Here is a 23,853-nt window from a genome sequence, read left to right on the forward strand (position 1 = left end):
CCCAATTCACATATAATCTGGCTGTCCACGTTATTACCGGAGACCTCAACATTGTTAATAACACTTCCCTGCGAAATTTGTTATCCAAAGGTCCGAAATATCGTGAGCCTTAATCCATCAATTGGAAATACAACTTCAAAATACTGATGGATTCAGTCGAGGATTATGCCAGGCAATGGGCTAAACGCGAGAAAGAAGACGTAGATACTCTTTCCGAATGGATTAAGGCTGTGAGGTCGTTGATACAAATCCAAATTAAGAAACTAAATGGGCATATCAATACCCACGCTACGTCAATTTTTAAAGACCCAAATGTTGCAAAACACTTGTCCTACCTCCATGACAAATATGTTGTTAAAGCCCCAAACAACATCGTTTTTGTGTGTAAATATTATTACATAGACTGCTTGATAAATGAATTAGGTATTGACAATTCACTTGGAAACTCCTCATATACCCTCACGACACTTACCAAAGAGGAAATCCTGGATAATCATAGGTCTGTTCTATGTTCCTTTGGAATTTCAACCAAAGATGAAGAACTGGATCTTCCATCACTGTATTGGAAACCTAAACTACATAAGTGTCCTTACAAACAACGGTATATTGTTGGGTCTTCCAAGTGCTCCACGAAACCTCTTTCTAAATTATTAACATCTATTTTATCAGCAATCAAAGCCGGGCTCCAAAGTTATTGTGAAACTGCCTATTCTAGAGGTGGCGTGAATCAGATGTGGATACTAAAAAATTCCAAAGATCTTTTAGAGTACATACAATCTAAGACTCTCTCATCTTGCAATTGTATTAAAACATTTGACTTTTCTTCACTTTACACAAGTATTCCCCATTCCATACTAAAAGACAAATTGAAAAAGTTGGTATTACTTTGTTTCATTTAAAAGAATGGCGAACGTAGATACAAGTATCTTGTCTTGGGGAGGGATAAATCCTACTTTGTAAAGAATCACTCTGATTCAAACAAAAAATTCTCTGAAACTGACATTATCAAGATGCTTGATTTCTTGATTGACAACATATTTATTACGTTTGGAGGACGTGTTTTTCAACAGACTGTCGGAATTCCAATGGGAACTAATTGTGCCCCTCTTCTTGCCGACTTGTTTCTTTATTATTATGAGGCTGACTTCATACAGAAACTTCTTAGGAAGAAAGATAAGAAGTTAGCAATATCCTTTAACTCTACGTTCCGCTATATAGATGATGTTCTCTCACTAAATAATACAAAATTTGGTGACTATGTTGAACGAATCTATCCCATCGAACTAGAGATAAAGGATACTACAGATACAGTTAAGTCTGCCTCATATCTTGACTTACATCTAGAAATTGACAATGAGGGTCGGTTGAAAACAAAACGACAAAAGAGATGATTTCAGCTTCCCAATTGTGAACTTTCCATTTCTATGTAGCAACATTCCAGCAGCGACTGCATACGGAGTATATAACTCCCAATTGATACGATATTCCCTGGCTTGTGTTTCCTATCATGATTTCCTTGATAGAGGATTGCTGCTCACAAGGCAGCTATTAAACCAAGAGTTCCAAATGGTGAAGTTGAAGTCATCCCTTCGTAAATTTTACGGACGCCATCACGAGTTGGTTGACCGTTATGGAATAACCGTTTCACAGATGATATCGGATATGTTCCTTATGTCGTAACTACAATACCCTCCCTTTTCATGAATGTGACTTACCGAATTAGACTATTTACCGGATTTGTAATAACATAAGCAACACGACGGGTGCCACATGTGGAGCAGGATCTGCTTACCCTTCCAGAGCACCTGAGATCACCCCCAGTTTTTGGTGGGGTTCGTGTTGCTTAGTCTTTGGTTTTCTTTGTTGTGTCATCTGTGCTATTGTTTGTCTGTTTGTCTTTTTATTTTTGGCCATGGCGTTGTCGGTTTGTTTTCGATCTATGAGTTTGACTGTCCCTCTGGTATCTTTCGTTCCTCTTTTAAACTGATTGAAAGATTATGTCTTCCTCATATGAAAATCAAGTACAATCCCTCCCGTAAGGGGTTTAGGATCATACCATCATAAAATATATGTTCACTTTTCATTATTATTATGTCACCACATTCCAGCAACACAAGCATAATTATGGAGTTTGAATCTATCACTTGACACAATTTTTTCAGCGCATTTATTTTTTTCTAAAATCGAGATTTATCATAAAATACCATTCTTAAATTCTCTGTTGATAAATTTAGAAATTATCAAGAAACTGATGTTCCAACGTTAAGGAAAAGTTGAACTTAGGTTGATTTGGTCAGGAACACGACAGTTAAGATTTCGGTATTTTTGTTAATACTTTTTTTGTCTTTACCAATATAGCTCCTCAAGTATTCAAACATCATTGGCTTTTAAAGTTTGTTCTTGAGCATTCCTGAAGGTAAACATAGAAAAGTGCCATTGGCGTATTGAATTAATAAAGCGGAATTTGTCATCTAATATTAGAAAGGAAGTTGCTAAATCAAATGTTATTAATAGTAACATTCAGTTGAAATGTGGTCATTTTATAAATTTCCTGTTTACAAAAGTATGAATTTTTCAAAATACTAAGGATTTTCTTATCCCAGGCATAGATTACCTTAGCCGTAATTTGGCACAACTTTTTGAAATTTTGGGTCCTCAATGCTCTTCAACTTTGTACTTGTTTGGCTTAATAACTATTTTGGTCTGAGCGTCACTGATGAGTCTTATGTAGACGAAACGCGCGTCTGGCGTATTAAATTATAATCCTGGTACCTTTGATAACTATTTACACCACTGGGTCGATGCCACTGCTGGTGGACGTTTCGTCCCAGAGGGTATCACCAGCCCAGTAGTCAGCACTTCGGTGTTGACATGAATATCAATTATGTGGTCATTTTATAAATTTCCTGTTTACAAAAGTATGAATTTTTCAAAATACTAAGGATTTTCTTATCCCAGGCATAGATTACCTTAGCCGTAATTTGGCACATCTTTTTGAAATTTTGGGTCCTCAATGCTCTTCAACTTTGTACTTGTTTGGCTTAATATCTTTTTTGATCTGAGCGTCACGGATGAGTCTTATGTAGACGAAACGCGCGTCTGGCGTATTGAATTATAATCCTGGTACCTTTGATAACTATTTACACCACTGGGTCGATGCCACTGCTGGTGGACGTTTCGTCCCCGAGGGTATCACCAGCCCAGTAGTCAGCACTTCGGTGTTGACATGAATATCAATTATGTGGTCATTTTATAAATTTCCTGTTTACAAAAGTATGAGTTTTTCAAAATACTAAGGATTTTCTTATCCCAGGCATAGATTACCTTAGCCGTAATTTGGCACAGCTTTTTGAAATTTAGGGTCCTCAATGCTCTTCAACTTTGTACTTGTTTGGCTTAATAACTATTTTGATCTGAGCGTCACTGATGAGTCTTATGTAGACGAAACGCGCGTCTGGCGTATTGAATTATAATCCTGGTACCTTTGATAACTATTTACACCACTGGGTCGATGCCACTGCTGGTGGACGTTTCGTCCCCGAGGGTATCACCAGCCCAGTAGTCAGCACTTCGGTGTTGACATGAATATCAATTATGTGGTCATTTTATAAATTTCCTGTTTACAAAAGTATGAATTTTTCAAAATACTAAGGATTTTCTAATCCCAGGCATAGATTACCTTAGCCGTAATTTGGCACAACTTTTTGAAATTTTGGGTCCTCAATGCTCTTCAACTTTGTAATTATTTGGCTTAATAACTATTTTGATCTGAGCGTCACGGATGAGTCTTATGTAGACGAAACGCGCGTCTGGCGTATTAAATTATAATCCTGGTACTATATTCAGTCTCTTCTAAAATTTTAAGGACACCATCATACCTTGGTTCCCAATTCAAATTAAGTCACTGTTGCCCCCGTTCCGTCTACCGTTCCTCGTTCAGGATTCATCACAAGATGTTCACGCATGAGTGACACAACGGATGCAATAAGTGGAGTAGAAACATACCCAAATAAAAAGTAGGTGGTTAACATTTGCATAAAGTATCTTTATCATATATATTAATGCTTTGCAGCTTTTGTTTTATGTATGCGTTTTATCATTTGTTTTATAAACTACTAAACTCCTGCTCCTACCACACAGTATACAAACACCTAAATGGGTTGTTCATTTGTAATTTGTATGTATTATGACAAAGGAATGGTTCGAAATCAGAAATTACATAAATAGTTTTTTAGTTTTTTTGGTGTGTCTATCTACTTTTTATTATTTTTGTGGCTTAAAGAAAATGCCTGATTTTTAGAATATTTAGCATTTTCTATATCATTAACAAATCATTTTTGAAGGAAATTCACAAATTATACAAACGTTTTGATTTAACCAATGGTATACAAAATCATGTATCTGTGGATACTGTTGAAATAATTTTTGTAATATTTCTTGTGTAAGACCGCAACTATTCTTTTCTTTAAGAGAGTATTACAATCATACAACAGGATAGCAAATATGATAAAATGTGTTGTAAGTCAATTCCTGCTGTTGACAAACCTATGGAATCTCTCATCGATGATTTATTCGATATTCTGAATACATGAAACTTTGTATAAATATATTTTGCCTAATTATTTAGTCTACATTTGAAGATAGATCAGAGAATAGCTAAACTTATAGTGTGTAGGAATATATCAAATAATTGGTAAGTTGGATTTTTGCACGTTATATTGAATTATTTGTTTATATGACACATTTTCATTATCATAGGTCTGGAATAAAAGGAGAATTTGAAATTGGACTAATATGATTAGATATTTTTTGTCCAAACTTCAACACTGTATTTTTTTTTTTTATTATTAGAGGAATATATCAAAGAAAATTCAATTAAACACTTTATAAAAGATATTAAAAAAACATCATCATTGCAATTGTATCATACAGATGTTCAAATAATGAAGATATCGTTCTTTCATGAAGAAGAAACATCCCATTATCATTCGAAACATGAACATGTGATCATTATTTATAAAGTGCGGAAGGAACGATGGTTGTGTGATCTTTAATGAATAAAGCTATTGTGGGGTTTCCGTTACTTGCTGCTTGTTTTTTTATTTGTTTTTCGTTTGATGTTTTAGAATATTAAAGGCCGTTTGTTTCTTTTTTTTAATTAATTCATATATTGTTATGTAGATGTAGAGACTTTTTATAACTTACCGTACATCTTTTGTTCATTGTTGAAGCTTGTGTAGTGCATTATAGATATTTAAATCCTTGTCATTGGTCTCTTATGAATAATAGTCTCATTGGCAATCATATATACTACATTTCCATTTTTATACAAGCAGAACTTATAATATATTGATTTAGAATATACATTTTAAGTATAGCATTGTTGCTACCATCAATCATGATTTGGTCATTCGGAAAAAGAAGTATGTTAAAGGGGCATTAGCTGTCAAATTCATGTTCACCGATTTGACTCAAATTCTCATATTTGATTCATAACATACTAAAACGTTTATTCAAATTATAAAAAGTCTAAATAAACAATTGACCAGGCATGGACTCGATAATATGAATCAGCATTTCGTGTGTATTTAAGTTTAGACGCCATCAAATTAACCATCGATGTGACCTCCGTGAACTGCCGACGGTCATATAACCCGATATATTAATCGTCGTTTTTACCTGTATGAGAATAATTTTTTGGGGGATCGAATCACTGAACCAAATGGTTTACCCTTGTTTCACTTTCAATGTTGACATTCTTTTCTTTTAATAGCTGAACCCGCCTAATTTATGCGTAACCCACCTGTTGCTAAGGGGTTAAATTGAAGGTCACATGAATACGGATTTAATGAGGTCGAATTATTCACTTGCAAGTGAATAATTCATCAGCGATGTTTCTTAGCTTCGTTTGACAAAACTGAACCAAACTGCCTGCTTACAGCGAATTATTATTTTACTATTTCACTTTCATTAATGATGGAACAAAACAAAATCATATCTTTTTTTTTATATCTCGTAGCTAATGGCCCTTTGATTCTTGTTTTTTTTTATTTTATTTTATAAATCATGATATGACATAAATACATTTCAGTTTTTAAATAACCAACTTTCAAATCTGGTCTTTTAAAAAGAAATTCATTAATGTCAAATCTCTAAGAAGTGATAAATCGCAACTCTCTGCATGCATTAGTATAACAACTTGTATTTGCCTTCTAAGCCTTTTTAAAATTAGTTTCAACATTTATATTTTAGTGAAGACATCAACTAACAAAAAGCCTAAAATAGGATCTTAATTAACACATCAAAGCAATTTCAGTTAATCACTGAACTCTTACCTCTGTTAAACAAACCTGTCTGCAGTGTTTCATTCCAGCCTATATATACCGTTACATTATTTAAGAACTGTCTAACCCGACAAAATATAAGTCTGCTTTAATTGAGTTCAAAGCTTTATATTTATGATGTTGATATTTCTTGAAATCAGTTGCATTATCTGGCCAATAGTTTAATATTTTTAGAGCTTTTGGTTTATTATATAACGTTAGACTGAAAAAACTTTTTACTAAAATTTATGTTACGATTTCGTTACCGAATCGAGTTTCTTTTTATATAATGGTTGAACAGCATGAAAACCAATAGGAAAAAAACGCCGAAAGGGCAATAGTAAGCGTGACTGCATTTTGCATTGATATCCGATGTTGCGATTTATTAAGATATAACACGTTCACTTCAATGATTTATACAGCAAAACAAAATTGGATGACGCCTTCTTCAGTATAAATTGCATTCGTAGAAAAATAATGTACCGAAGAAACTATGCAGAACAAGTGTTTTGACAAAAATGACCATAATTTTAAGTTTGGTATCTCTGATGAGTCTATCTACGTATTTATTCATAATGCATAAAACGATCTTTGGTTGGATGAAAATAAAATCAGCTTCATGCATGGAATTTATACTGTTCTGTTAAGGTAATGTTATCAATAAAATTAAGTTAAAAACAAATATCATATAGTCTATTCCTGCTACTCAAGGGAAGCAATCCCGTCACAAATCAATGTTCGTGTTCTACTCATTGTAAAGAAACTTTCATGCCAGTAAGTGTATATTTCATATCTAGAAATAATAATAATATGTATATGTATGAAAATAACAAATCTAAAAAAAAACATCTATAAAACTCGGCATTTTCTTGACTTAATCATTTCAAAGAGAAAAAAGAGTTTTTGAATTTGAAATAATTAATGCATTTGTCTGGAGATAATACATGTAGAAGTTTGTATTTACGTGACATGCTCGTAATCATTAAATTCCAGGTGACAATAACTGTTAGCTTGCCCTAGACCAGTATTGAACATTTAGATTTTCGTTTTTCTTACATGTACAACTTAATATGATAGTTATTTTATTTACCTTCTTTTCAGTAGATTTATACAATCGAATGGGTTTATGAGAATTGATTCTAATTGTATTTCAAGTTCTAAAAAAATCATGCTCATATGACAGATTATTAAATTATTACAAATTTATACCTGTCTATATTAACGACTTCCTTTCAATATGAAAAGCGGAAATTATGTAACAAAACCGATTTGATTAACCCGCTGTAGAGCATGACATAATGTAACGACTCTTGACCTCTGTTGAACATTGTATATTGATCTCATAGTGTATTTGCGTTTTTGTATTGTAGGGTTGCTATTTCATTGACGTATATTTCGCATTTGTATATTGAAAAGAAAAAAATTGGACAGTTATGTCATTAACAAGAATAAATATTTGAGAAGGGTGTATATTGCAATTGTTTACTCGTGTTTGTTGTTAGATCATAAATTCTAAATATAACAAAAGACTCTTCAACGATTATTAGACACGACTTGATTGAATAAAATTGCAAGTTCCTGAGGATTGAACCTAAATCCACGGTCTTTATAAATATATAGCCATAAGAAATTGAAGATGTATTTAGATACGGTTTCTACAAATGAAGCTGAAATTATAAACTGCGTACGAATTTTGTAACGGCTACTAGCAATTGGTTATCACGCTGTTGCATTTGCTTTTGAGACTAGTCAAGTGCATGTGGGATTTAATGGCATTAATTAGTACACCTCTTTCATTCCTTTCCATTAAAATAGACGTTATAGTAACTGTTATAAGGATTATTTTTTGGTTTCTTTGAATATCCATTTAAAATATTCGTAGAGGAAAGCCTCAAGTTAATCTTTAGTATTAGTTCAAGATATTTCAGAGGTGGCATTGAATGATTCACATCAATCATATATAATTTAACATGGTATACAACTTACTAGATGAGAGCACTTTGATTCCTTTAACGATATGAATTATCAATTGTATGTCTTATCAGTTTACATGACGACACTTTATATAAACAAAATATAAATTCATATGTGTCAATAGATTTGAGATAGAATGATAATGATTTGTGTTTCTTAAACTTATTGAAAACATTTGCAATTTTGGGATTTTCAAATAAATTCTTGTTCTTGCTAAAATGACATCTATTAGCTGAGCTTCTTGTAGAGTTGTTTTGTTACTTGTTATATAAAATATTATTAAAATAAGCGTTGTTTACCTAAATTGGGCAACCCTAAACAATTTTGCTCAAATGGCTTCTATAAAAGAAACATACAGATCACAACCGTTGTTCCAAGTACAGTTCCGTTGGTTGATAACGTTTGATTTTGTCAGTTTTTATGGACTTCCCCTTTAGAATATACCTTTTTTGTTATGCTTTTTATAGTCAAATACTGCATACGTTCGATATGAACAAGAAAAGTAAGCCAGAAAACGGGAGCGACAGAAAGAAAAAGTAGACACCAAGGAGCAATTAAAAACCATAAGTTCATGACGGACAACGCAATAGCCAAGAGAAAAAAAAGAGCCTACAAATCACTAAACAGAATACAAAAGATTGAGCAAGATGATAGCCACAAAACAATCGGGGTGTATTAAAAGATTGTTACCTATAGAAAAATAAAGACTTTGAAAAATAAAGTAGCACAAAAACAACACATAAAACTAATGCAAAATCAAGACAAAACCCTTTTAAGAAAAACTGAGATGAAATCCCGTGCTCATGAAAAACACGTCATCACTGCTCCAATAATGGTATCCGTTGCTCATGAAAAATTATATATAAAACCGCTTTAATGTTTATATAAGAACGCATGTTTTTTTTTTTTTTTAAGCATGGTGTAGGGTGGGGTTAGTGTGGCGGTATTTGGTTTAGAATTAGGTTTTTTAAAGATTTTTATGGTAGAATAGCATTATGAATGTTGCAAAAAAATCAGAAAAACATTATCTTGACTATTGAATAATACATTTACCAATAAGTGAGTGAAATTAAAACAGTGGAAAGGGACCATATATCTTCCCTGCTTCTTTGAATAATGAGTATCAAAAGAAGTACATAATGGGTTTTTTTTCTATGCAATATAATATTATCTTTAGATTTTATGCAATCGATATATTGGCATGTACATTTTAAACCATGAGTATCAATCGTGTCCACTGTTTTACAAGGGATTTGTGATCATTTTATCAGGTATGTTGTTCGTTATTACTTATAACCCCAGATTGGGCATATTAATTTGTCTCTTCATAAAGAAATGACTGTTGTAATATGTAAACATTGACAATTATCCATTCAAATTTTCAATCCCAAAACCACCACTATAGATTTGTTATATTCGGTAACATATAAATCGTTCGATGCAAAATCAAATAGGTCTATTCCAAACGTATTTACACATATGTATTAACTATTTGGTCAATTAATCTGTAAATCTCCCTGATAGTATTCAGTCTAATCATGGAAGTGAAATGAAATATCGCATATCGCTGTAGCTGTCATGAAACATTTTCAAATTGTATTAAGGTCCTTTTTTCTAAATTGGGATCTGAAACCATAAGGGTTGCTCATATGGCAAGCATAAGGCATGATGATTGATGACGTAAAAATATTAACAAAAGCTCAGCCAAATCTAAGGGTCCTCTTTGAAGCAATCAAATTAGAATATTTACTCTTACGGAATTTTTCCGGACGAAATAATGATGTTTAAATGAGCAGTCATCTTGTTGGTTGGATTTCTGTGTGGATTTAGTTATTTGTTTTGTACTACGACAGATATTTTATATAAACAATTAATTGCATTTAACTTTTTGTTGTATTTACACTCTCAGTCGTATTTTTTTTTCTTTCGTTTTTTTTTTTTTTTTTTTATTTTTTTTATTTCAACAACATTATTGCACACTCTGTTAACAATTACTCCACTGAAACAGCTATCTCAGTGAGGGTCCCCGTTTCATTAGTATCAGAAGTTAATGGAATCTTCAGGTAGTTAGACTGCATATTGTAAGTCGTTTACAAAAATATTAATTTAAAATCAATGAATAAATAATGTCATTATTTTAATGTATTTATATCATCTGGCGTTAAAATGCATAGGTCGTCCATTTTTGTGCTTTCTAAGTTCTGTAAATCAATTCAAATGATATTTACAAGACATTGTTTTACTGTTGTACACTCAGGGAAACAAATTGTAGCAATAGAAATCTTTCGACGAAACAATCATGAGAAAATTCGACTTTGGTAAAGTAGTGATGGATAAAGTTTGACTCGGTTCAATTCTTACTTATGCTGTGGATGCGATAAAACATATTTTTGTTTGATTTAGAAGACATACCGACATAGCTAGGTAATACAATTAATTATCTAATTACTAACACAATTTTATATTAATAAGTATTTTAATTTTCATTGTTATTAAATACATGTAATATCAGTATTACAAACCTAATCTATTTTTTGGAAATTTTTAGAAATTTAACTGTGACGTCACTTTTGTGCGTCGATCTATTCGGTTGACATACAATGCGTTGTTCGGCTGTGCTGTTTTTAAGTGCTGATCTAGGTTGTTTTACGTATTCGTTTTTATTCTGTAGTTAGTCACCACTTCGGTGTTAACATGTATATCAATTATATGGTCATTTTTATATTTTACTGTTTGCAAAAATATGAATTATTCTAAATACTAAATATTTTCTTATCCCAAGCAGATAATCTAGCCGTATTTGGCACAATTTTTTGGAATTTTAGGTCATCAATGCTCTTCATCTTTAGGCCTGGCACCTTTGATAACTATTAGCTTGTCGTAATGTTCTATTGTATTGTTTATTTGTGTGTTTCTATGTCCTGTATGTTCTTCCATTTATTTATATTGTAGTCCTGTCATGTAATGTTGTCATTTTAGTGTTATATTTAACATTGCCATTAAAGCGGGAGGTTTGGCTAGCCACAAACCAGGTTCAACCCACCATTTTTTTTTAAATGTCCTGTACCAAGTCAGGAAAATGGCTATTGTTATCTTATAGTTCGTTTCTGTGTGTGTTTGTGTGTTGCATTTTAGTATGTCTGTTGTGTCTTTGTTCTCTTATATTTGATGTGTTTCCCTCAGTTTTAGTTTGTAACCCGGGTTGTTTTTCCTCAATCGATTGATGAATTTCGAACCGGTATTAACATTAACTGGGAACTTCTATATTAAGGATAGATACTTACCTTTATTTTTGACAATTCTAAGAAACGATATTTACTGATTCCCAAGCTGTAAACTACAATATGAAGGTATGTTGGGAGATTTTTCCTGTCAAAACAGTCATGCTCATGTGCGAATCTAGTTATTATAACTTATTCAAAGTTAATCTAAAGAAGATATGTTGATGAAGTTTTAATTAACATGTGACTCTAATAACAATTTTAGGAGTAAATGATCTTCGTAGTTTGCAGAAAAAAGTAAAATAACAAAAACACCGAACTCCAAGGGAAATTCAAAACGGAAAGTCCTTTACAAAATTACAAAATCAAAAGCTCAAACACACCAAACAAATGGAAAACAACTGTCATATTCCTGACTTGGTACAGGCATTTCCTTATGTAGAAAATGAAGGATGAATCGACGACTCATGTCCTTTTTTTTTTTGGGGGGGGGGATAGTTTGTCATAATTTGCGGATTTTTTTTTTGATTTTTTTTAATCGATTCTGCTTTTCTTCTAACACAGATACTTTTTAAAATCCAGACTTTGTTTATTTTTACAATTATATGATGATTTATTGTAAGGTCAAGGAACAGTAAATGGGCTATTTCATCGATGTTGGTTAGATTTTATATACAACGTTGGCTTGTTGATCTTTAACTAAAAATCGAAAAATAATGCAATTATCTCTTAATATCCGAAATATTACTGATCGAATTCTTTAAAATAGGTGAACATTTGTATAGAAAAAACATAAAATCGGCGAAAAATTTCTTAAATTTGTCTTACAATCAGCAAATCATCAACTTCAAATCCATAGATTTTTCTTATAAACAATATGTTGTTGATACATAAAATTCCGTTTTGATGATGTAAAATAATCATATGGTCACCAACTCCGTTTTTTGGTGTATTAACCAATCTGTTACGTAATTTGTAATGAAAAACCAAACTCCGTACAGTGATCGTTTCCGTTCCGAAACTGTTTACCTTTCCTCTATAAGTGTAGAGCTGAAACTGCCGGGGAGTTTGGTGAAAAACGTAAAAAATCGACGTTTTATGGCCTACAATACGATGACGTTACGCTTATTTCGACGTTTTGTGGTATTTTTTTCACATAGAACACCACTTTGAATGTGTATACCGTAAAAAACGAAGTCGGTGGCCCTATTATTATTTTACATCATTAAAACGGAAATTTATGTACCAACAACATATAGTTTTTTTTAAGAAAAATCTATATATTTGAAATTGAAGATTTGATGATTTTAAGACAAATTTAAGAATGTGTTTTGCCAATTGTATATGCTTTCTATACAAATGTGCACCTATTTTGAAAAAACTTAATCCGTAAAAGAAATAAATGTGTAATTTTTGCGATTTTCTGATATACTAGTAGTTCAACGAACTAAAGTTGTATACAAAATTTTACCAAAATCTGTGATATAGCCCATTTACTGTAACTTGACCGTAATCGTTGTATCGTGGATTTGACGATGATCATTCTACGGGTTTGAAAACAATGTGTTGATTCGTGCTTTATGTTTAGTTTGTCTCTTTTCAACAAATAATTTATTTAAAAATTCTACAAATTCCAGGCTATATCGCCGTATATACCTTGTATGACCCACCTTTATACTAATTCATCGGGATAGGTTAAGCGGTAATATCAATAGTCTTCGTGGTGATATTAGACTTTCAATTTATGAAACTACCTTTCTTGGTATTACATTTGTTCTCGTTTTATTTTATTTTAATTTTCAAATGTATTAAATAGTTCATTCCCCAACTATTCCATCCTGGTTGTTCCCTTTTCTCATAACTTATCAACATAACGGATCATAACGAATAAAAAGTTTGATATATCGCATCTCAATATAATAACTTTGGATAAAACTATCATTTGATCTTATAATAGAACTGTGTACACAGGGAAACAGTAGTGTAAATATTTGAATACTTGTTTTAGTAGTTTATGACATGGCTCGAGCTGATAACACATGCATCGACTAAACATTGTACTATCGATTTAACATGTCTTACTAGTACTTCAAGATGACTGTGAGAAATAGATTATTTAATTTTTGTTATCTGAAGTATGTGTATGTCTTACTTAGATGAGTTTTAAAGACACATAAAATTATGTTGCATCTAAAAATAGCAGTTAAGAACTGAAAATAAACCAACAAAATATTAAAAAAAAACAAAATATCCAAAAATAAACAAACAAAACAAACAAAACAAAACATTTGTGTGGTGGAACACCAATACAGTAGAAGTATATATATATATAATATTTATAAATATATGTGTTTGAAAAAGAACTGTTTTCGAATAATTGGTTTGCCTCAAGAGCGTATTAAGGTGGATGTTTTTCCCGTTATAACTATACAAGGACGTATATGTTAGTTTGGTATGATTGCTAATGAGACAACTATCCCCCAAAGTTCAAATGACGAAGATAGGCCACAGTTCAAACGGGAAAATAGTATATTTTTTATGATATTCACTGTTTTAAATCGTCTTGTACGAAATCTTCATTTATTAATAATTATAAACTTCAACCCGTGATGATTTTATATCTGTCCTAATCAAGTAATTAGTTTAATGTGATTGTCTTTAACATTGTTTGGAAGGAATGTTTAGAATGATTAGCTACTGTTTTCAATAAAAAAAAAAACTTATTTCCTTATTGGATTTTAGTTTCTTGAAAGCCTATGTGTATGTAATGTTAATCTTTTAAATTGTATTTACCAAACTGAAGACATGAAATATTATTATTATAAATTATGGAAAATATCAGCAAATTAATCATCACGTATAGAGTTCAAGTTTTATATATTTTAATAGTATTTTATTGACGAATTCCATCTCCAAAAGACCAAGGCAAACAATAGGATTACTAAATAAATGTTTATTGAATAAGTATGTTATTCATGCATTATGTGTAATAATTTGTGAACATGACATTGCATTGTATAGAAGGTTCAAATGAAAAGTAAACATTTTTTCTTATCAATGTAAGACAGGACTCTGATATTTTTTTATCAATCGTAGCCATAAAAAATAAACACTTGTAAAAATAGGGTTGATAATACTGGTTTTGTTATCTAACAGCTAAATTTTCCTTGTACAAACTTAAGTTTCATAAAAAATACATTTATTTAAAAGATGGGTGTATTTTTTCGAATAAGATAATGAATTGGGTTGTTATCCGAGGTTTTAAATACTTAAACATCACGTTTGTACATCGAGGCAGAAAAGAACATATCATATATTCAAACATATATTAAAGACGATTCATAAAATTGTAAAGTGATTAAATGGACAACTTTTCTTTCACCTGTTATTTATATCTATTTAAACGGTATAGGTCACAGTGAAAATTTTATTACATCCCAAAACAAATAATCACAAGACTATGCCATATCTGTACGATTTATTTGAGGTAAGGAATTTTCTTATATTTTATGAGAGCATTTTTTTAACTTTAACTTGTTGTATTTTTTTTTTTTATTTTTCATGTCATAAGTAAATGATATTAATCATGTTTTCCCTAAAAATATTAATATTCTTCGGATATAATTGTCCAGTTCGTACTGATCCCTTGAACCATTAAAGTAAACAACAAACTTAGAATCACACTTTAATTTAAATTTGTCAGTTTAGCATGATGATGTGGATATTAAAAAATGTCATGTTTCTTTTCTAAGAAGGAAATAAGTAGTACATGCGTCACCTGCAATACGTTGTTTATATTTGAAAGTTTAGTCTTCGTGTATATTTTTGCACATAACAGTGATGGGCATGTTTGATGGGCACAATAATATCAGCAAAAAGTCATGCCCATTAACATCGTGCGCAAGTGCTACGGTTTGACAGGGAAAGAATGACATACTACCAGTTTCTTTCTGTTGCAACTATCAACATACTTTTTGTTTCTTTTTATTGCTCAGGATCGTTTTGATTGTTGTGATATTGCACATATGTCAATTTCTCCTTTTTATGGTTATATCTTCGCGTTCATGCTGGTGATTTGTTTATTTCTGACTTAAAAAATACAAAATACATTATCCAAAATAAAAGGCATATATAGGTCACGGTGCTATCAATTAATTGACTTCTTTGTAATTCACATTATGATCAACACACATAGACAATGATAGAGTTCGAGTCATTTCTATATTTTCGTTTTATTTTCCAATTTCAAAAGGTTCTTTTTCGCATTGAATCTTTATTATTCTCTTATCCGTAAGGCTAAATATTGTTTTTCTAAACGGGGATGAAACAAAATAATGTTTGCTTTGCCCACTCCGCGCCACTTAAGTTAATTTTGGGTAAAGCTATGTCAGTGTATTTAAATTACATTCAAAAAACACGTGTATCTCGAATAATCTTCACAAGGTCTGCTCAAGACTAAACGTTTAGAAAGCCAAACAATATTGAACTTTTGAGAGCATCAAACCACAAAACAAATAAACAGAACAGTCAAAACCGTCTTGGGCCAAGACTAGAAATACTGTTGTTGCAATATAATGCTTTTGATTAGCTCGTCATATATTTGTATATTTTAATTAGCACGAAAAATTATTTAAACAATAAAACCTATTTCAATTGATACATGTACATGATTGTCATCCAATCTTGTTCTGTTTGGTATTGTATATATGTTGTGTATGCCTTTTGTTACAGTGTATGCTGTCAGAGTGAGAGTGTACAATCAAAATCTTGAAATTTGAATTTTACCAACAACTCATGAGGCAGTGTCAACCTTCGTTTTAGGCACAGGCCTCGGTTAAATAATGCCAACACAAAAGCTGCTGACGGTAACCCCTAGCCGATCATTGGGTTCAGATACAGTACATCTGTGTCAAAAACATTTTAAGAATATATAAACTCTTGGGTATTAAAATGCAAGATAGGTTTTCTTAAGTGAATGAAGCAAAAACAAGGGAAATTGGTTATATCGAATAAGATTTGGTCACGAAGCAAAAGCTTCATTAATAAACTACTTTTTGATGGAAATATTTCCTTGATTTAATTTCTTTTTAGAACGATTGAAGAAGTAAATCACCTGCTAGTGACAAAATAATAAAATAAAAATCTGAAGTGTAATTGATTATTGTGAAAAAGAAGCAATGTATCCTTTTTCCTGCACATGCAGTACTCTATAATGTTGATGACAGTTCAACGTGACAACACCTGTTTCTAAGTTCATTATCGTTGCGTGCTTGATATCATCACGGAAAATGAGAATCTTAATTGACAGTGAAGTTTTTTATTATTTTTTCACTGTAAATAATCTCCATCTATACCTTGATTTTGTCTTGTATAACAAAATATCAAGTGCATATATATATATATAATATATAAAACGTCTAGATATTAGTCAACGATCTTTCTTGCGAGGGCGCTTGATCGATACGAGTAGCGATACATGTACACAATAAATACATTATATAAACGCCTAAAAAGTGTACAAAACAACACCAATATTTAAAAAAGGAAACAATAAATGCAAGTATCTATAAATATTTCGTATAACAGATATCCTGCATCAGTATGATTATGATGTAAAATAAATCATGTCAATCTATTCTGATTTAACTATAACAATCTTGAAATTTATACAATTAAAACCGAACACAACAACGCTTGTACAATTCTAAAATTTCAAAAATGACGTAGGTTATATAGGTATTTACAACAGAGACTGCATAGATATGATTCTAATAGAAATAGTAATGTGCGATATGAACTGGTACATTTCTAAAATTTCAAAGGTGACGACAGTTAAGATATTACAACAGAGACTGTGTACAAATACATTCCCAATGAACAGCACTGACCGATTTGAGCTGGTAAAATATTTCAAATTTGACAACGGTAAAGTAATTACAACAGAGGCTGTGTATTTCAACATCCCAAATAAATAGCAGTTTGATAATGATTAAAAGAATAATAGTAATAATTTTGACAAAGATTAAGTAATTGAACGTGGCTGCGTACTTATAAATGAATAGTACCCTGCGATTTAAACTGGTATAATTCTGGAATTTTAAAGTTGACAAAGGTAAAGGAATAGCAACATAGACTGCGTAGTAATATGTAATATAACCCAAATGAAAAGCACTGCGCGAATTAGAACTAAACCTTTTCATGATCCCATTTGGTGCCAAAGTTTTTAATTTTCTTATCCAAAATCTTTCCCGAGTGAGTCTATCCTCCCTTGACCAAACAGTGGTCTATGATTGTAATGGTCAGTCGATTGAGATCTGCCTTAGTGTGGCCAGGAATCTCAAATGTCGACTGAGAGGAAGGTTGGGTGTTTTTGTTTTTCTAATTTTTTTATTAATGATGCTATTTAGATTAAGAGATTGTTCGAAATACTGAATTCATTTAACTAAATAATAGAATGGAATACGCACCCATGTTAAGCCGAAAAGGGAACATTAAATGCGATGCCTAGTGTATGGCGTGTTTTGAAAATGCCACGTTGATGACATCTTGCAAAAAATCAGTGATGGTTCAGTAGGTGGCATGTTGCAAGGCGAAATATATGTCCTATCCAGCATGCCATTTATTTCCTGTGGAAGCCATATATAACGCCCTTCATTCCTGTCAACCGACTTTTTTTCCGAAAAATTTTAATCATAAGATATGAAATGTATTGCTTTGAAAATCATGTTTTTGCACTTTCAAAACAACTATCTAATTTCTTATTCCTATTTAGATGCTTAATATGTGTTGTATGCGACGGAAATCATGCTTTTGAACAATTATTCAACTTCCAATTTTCTAAACCTAATTTAAATGCAAACATAAGCGAAGCAACCACATAAAATCTTTGTAAAATAATGTGATGGCACTGAAATCAATGAATAGATTAGCCTCAGATAATAAGCACCTTATGTTAATGACACGTGATACTACTACTGATTACAATGTAATATATCATTTGATTTAAATGATAAATTTTCATCGCAAATGTATCTGCTTATAAATTATGTAATTGCATCAAAACTATCTCACATGAAGTTGAATCAAGACGATTTTAGCTGTTCTCTTTTGGTTTTGATTCCCCAAAACGTTTTCTAAAGACTTATTGTAAAATGTTTGGTATCTAATGTACCTAATGATTAAAGCTTAATCCAGAGCGCCATACGTCTTATTCAAATAAAAACACCATAAAACCAATAGTTATCACATAACCTATAGAGTTTTCTTAGCCTGCATGATCAGTGCATTTATTCTTCTATTTGAATTTCCACTACTGAGCTATTTTAATTAAGAATTGAATGCTTCTTTCTGTAAATTTATTGGGGTGTAAAAGCGTTGGCCGAAGTTCATTTTGTATAAAGCGCGGAAGCGATTCGTTCTAAAAATGTGCGCACGATCAACGCTTTTACAACCCTATAAAATTACTAAAAGAAGCATTCAATACTCATTATTACATTTTTTTGGCTAAGATCACGAAAACACGATTTCTATCAAGTGTTTTTTATTTTATTTACCTGTGCACTTTATTGTGGAAGCTGGTGTCATCATGAATGTTACATTTCATTTTGAAATGAAGGTTAATATCAGAATGACGCGAGATTGCTGTTAGACAATCAAAATAACGTATTATAATGAAACATACATGTAATGTAGTTATTCATTGATTAAATCGATACAAAATTTTATCCAATTATCCAAATTGTCAATGCTAACTAAGTTTAGATTTAAAAAAAATATATATCGCTCATACAAAGCTTGTCCAGATTTGGCTATACTTTGTTTTTTGTCCATTTCGGTTCTGTTGGCTCCTTAGCGTTTGTATTAAGTTTTGGATGTTGAAATAGTTTGGACAGTTTATTTATCCCTTCAGTGTTGGTCTTGGACATCACTGAAGGGATAAATGGTCTTCGACATCACTGAAGGGATAAATTAACTATTAAAATGCAAAGCCGATGTAGTAAAATTAGTACCGGTAATGTCATCTACTCTATTATGCACACAAGATTCCTGAAATTGGAAATTAATATGGAACCGATTCGTACTCTCAACTTCTCAGGTAACTATGAAAATTAGTCATATCATAAACTGCGTTTTGTTAAAAAATGCAAGAACACTAAAAGTTAAATTATTCAAGCCTTTCTAAATTATGTCGATTTTATTTATAGATTAACAGGTTGATATATTGGGAACACTTCAGTGCAGGACGGTCATTTGGCAACATGTCAAATTTGACATTTTGACCAAATATAACCTTTTTATATATTTTTTTTTTTAGAAAATAGATATGGACATAGGCTGAACCCAAAAAGATATTTGCACTCTTAAAATTTTTGTAAAAATACCATTTGCTGCAAAACATGTTTTTGAGTAAATCATTGGCTTATATCAAAATATTAATGCGGAGATCTTAATGATAATTTCTTTTTGTTTTCATTGTTGCTCTATATGCAAGAAGTTTTGGAGTCCCAATACAAAAGTGTTAGACAAAATGTCAAACTATTACTACTTACAGAAAAATGTTTTATATACATATGAAGATGGTATTTGATAAGATTATTCACTAATTAGTCTTCCTTTATACTTCTTGTTGGATATTGGTATTTTGAATACTATCATAAAACATCAATACCATCTTTCAATAATTGCTGCGTTGTATTTTCTTTTCTTTATTTCTTTCAATATGTTAAAAATCTAGATGGCGTAACCGTATGTGGTTATAGTCTTCTGATTTCTAGCTCATTATGGCATTGTCTTTCAAATGATGTATTGACCTTAAAAAGAAACCCCACAAGGGAGATAAGCATTGATTATTTACTTAACCAATATATATTCGGACGAGAACAAATAACGTTAAATCTAAAAGGCAAGTTCTTCGAATGGGTCGCCCGGGATGAAGGGGGGATGTTTGGGTCATACGAACGAAAAGTATACCAATTATTCCTCTTAGTAGACATCTTCATTTAGGTGATCATACTGAGAGGGACATATACAGAATGAAGATTGTGAAGTACACGACAGAAGAAACAACTATAGATCGTTACAATACAGTCTTTAAAATGAAAAAAAAATATCATTGTTTTTACAATGTAAAATTGAGAATGCAAATGGGGAATGTGTCAAAGAGACAACGACCCGACCATAGAGCAAACAACAGCCGAAGGCCACCAATGGGTCTTCAATGTGTTCAGTTTTCCGCACTTCATCTCAATCTGAATTTTCTTTTCTTTTATTTTCTTAATTTCAAAATTTGTATGACTTACAAGCTAAAAAATACAAAGCGTTAGATAATTCAAATGCATGTTAGTTTTAAACTAAGGTTCATCCAGGTCTTTTTCATCCAGGTCTTTGGAGTTGTCTTATCCCAAGAAATGTGAGTTGCACTTCAATGAGACAGCAACCAAAAGACGCAATCAATTATAAATATAGAGACGTCAACAATAGACAGGGTTCGGTACAATATGTCAACACGTCACAATAGACAGGGTTCGGTACAATATGTCAAGACGTCACAATAGACAGGGTTCGGTACAATATGTCAAGACGTCACAATAGACAGGGTTCGGTACAATATGTCAACACGTCACAATAGACAGGGTTCGGCACAATATGTCAAGATCTTTATCGATGATTGTCTAAAAAATTGTCTATTAAATTAAACAAAGACTATAAAAATATGCCATATACCCAAAATTTTCTAAATGGAGACACAAACGAAATCCACTGACGAGATTCCTGACTAAGGACGAGCACATGAAAAGGTTGACCATTATTGTTGAAGACACCTCTAATTATAAATACGACGGTATGAATCAATCATTTTCAATTTTTGCCATCCAGGACAGTACAAAAAAGACAAAAATCAGTATCAGGGAGGGTTGAGTGCTCAGAAGCATGTTCAACCCCGCCGCATTCTATTTGTATCTGTCCAAAGTCAGGAGCCTGTTATTCAGTGGTTTTCGTTGGTTGCTGTCTGTCACATTTGTGTTGCACGGTTTTTTCGGTTGAATTGTTTCACATTTCGTCATTTTCGCTTTTAATAACAAACTATACGGTATGAGTTTAGCTAATTGGTGAAAGCCGTAAGGTGGCCTATAGTTGCATAAATCCGCTTCATTTAGACTCTGTTGGATAGTTGTCTCATTGGCAAGCATACCACATCTCCTTATATATATTGTGTTATTTTTTTTTTTTTTTTGAAGAAACCAAAGTATACTTAAATCAATTAAAATATCTCGCGAACAAATGTCACAACAGTATAATCGTCAGAGTTGACGCAATTACTTATAACCCGGAATACACTGATATTTTGAAAATTGCGATAAGGAACTCACCCGTCTTATCACAGAGAGAAAGTATAAAGAATTCTACAAATACAGAACACTAATTTCAAGTACAAGATAACCCGTAGAGGTCAAACGTTCACTGGGCATTGCTAAATTATATAAACAACGCATACATGAAAGTTTCAAGTCTCAAAATGCCACGCCAAAACCATAGCACATGTGCATATATAGACAGCAAATTATAAGCAACAAAAACGGAACGAAAATATGTACAAATGCGAATGTGTAGTGCAAGACAAATAATCCAAAATTGCGAAGAAATCATATATTTACAGACTAGCAATTATTTAGGCGAGCAATATGTGTTTGTCGGCAACAGATAAAAAAAAAACACTTAGGAAGATTCCGCTTAGTGCTTATGTTAAAACTTGTGGTTTCATTATTTTCTTTAAATACTCATTTTATTTTTGAAATAAAATCGGCGACACTTTCTGATTTTAACTCCTTAAATATCAATGTAATCACATTAGAGAGCTAGTTTTTTATTCATATACCTATATGGAGTTATTCTCTTTCAGAACGATAGGGCTTTCTTTTGAAGAATCAACCCGGATTATATCATGTTTCAATGAAGTTTGCTTCAAGGCATAAACTAATGACCTGTGAAAGGTTATTATTTTTCCTGGGTTTTTTTTTTTTTTCAATTTTCCATCTTTGATAAGTTGAAGGCAGAAACAATCCTTCCTCCGTTTATTAGACTGAAAAACCAAAAATCGTCGTTGACGCACATTTTAACATTCGAAACAAATGATGTGAAGTTTTGTTAATTTAGCGCTTCAATAAAGGGACATAATGTGAGATGAATTTAATAATGCAAAACTTTTCATAACAGTTTTTAAACAAGCCAGAATTATCATATTCGTTTGTAGGATTTTGAAAATCTTATTGATTCACATTATATTGGAAATCATACTTTGACCTTTGGATATTCGTTTTTCGTATTACATGTACATGTATCACGACTTCGTGTTCTCTTCGTGCCTTTATTTAACTTTTTACATTTATATATACCTTTACTCTATCAAATTATCAAATGACCAAGTACTCTTATTTTCTATAGAATAACAGCCACGTACTTTGTAATCGGGGGGGGGGGGGGGGAGTATTATATTTAATCCTGATTATGAGTTTAAAAAAAAAAAATTGCCAAACAAAAAAGAGAAAACAACTATTCTTAATAGTTCGTTAAAAATTGTTGAACAAATTATCTGCTTTTCCGCGACAAAAATGTCATGAAAAAAAAACAAGAAAAAGATAGCATCCCCCTTTCATAAACTAAGTTGATACAATAAATTACTTACAAAGTGACTTGTATTTTTCATACACCATAACAAGTTCTTTTGTGTCTTGCTTCATGCAGTTACAGTAATACTTTTATTGTAACTGGATAATGATTTCTAAAGATTATATCTAGATTAATTTTTGAGTTATATTTCACATTATATATTAGCCGTAGGGCGTATTAAAACCTGAACGTATCAGAAAAGAATATTCCACTTTAGTGATTGGTAAAATAGGATGCAAATTTTTCTAGAAAATAATATTTTTTGACGATATATAAGTCAGCTAATGCATATTTTAGGTTTTTCTTGTCGTATAACACACCTCAGGGTGTCAGGATTGCCCAAAAGAAAGACCTCCCTACGGTCAGTCTTGCATTTGATCAATCCTGACACTCCTCGGTGTGTTATACGACAAGAAAAACTTTAAAATATGCATTATCTATAACTTATGTAATGTTTTAAATTTTTTTTAATTTTCAGGGAAAATTAAAGATGAACCCTGTATTATTGCTGACATTCTTTTTCTTTGAAGTATATGGGGTAAGTAATTTGTTCTTATCGATGACATAATATCTACCTGCTTGAGCATATATTATGCTTATACAGGCGTGAGTGCTCCTCGTTATTTTTTTTTAAACCACACTCGAAAATGTTGCTTATCAATAAGTTT

At 31.7% G+C, this 23,853-nt stretch overlaps 1 protein-coding gene across 3 annotated transcripts in view; it reads left to right on the forward strand.

Annotated features, from left to right (window-relative positions):
• LOC127730478 (parathyroid hormone/parathyroid hormone-related peptide receptor-like) overlaps positions 1-23,853 on the forward strand; it is a 58,734-nt gene that overhangs the window by 15,756 nt on the left and 19,125 nt on the right. For 2 of the 3 annotated variants that reach the window (XM_052238905.1, XM_052238906.1), the window contains exons 1-2: positions 7,068-7,097; positions 23,664-23,723. In XM_052238905.1, coding sequence (XP_052094865.1) covers positions 7,092-7,097; positions 23,664-23,723 — 66 coding nt within the window. In that variant the 5' untranslated portion in view covers positions 7,068-7,091. Of the gene's footprint in view, positions 1-7,067; positions 7,098-23,663; positions 23,724-23,853 lie in introns of those variants that run through there. The other variant, XM_052238907.1, reaches the window with a different exon arrangement.

The sequence above is a fragment of the Mytilus californianus genome, unplaced genomic scaffold (genome assembly GCF_021869535.1).
Source record: "Mytilus californianus isolate M0D057914Y unplaced genomic scaffold, xbMytCali1.0.p SCAF_2, whole genome shotgun sequence".
Lineage (NCBI taxonomy): Eukaryota > Metazoa > Mollusca > Bivalvia > Mytilida > Mytilidae > Mytilus > Mytilus californianus.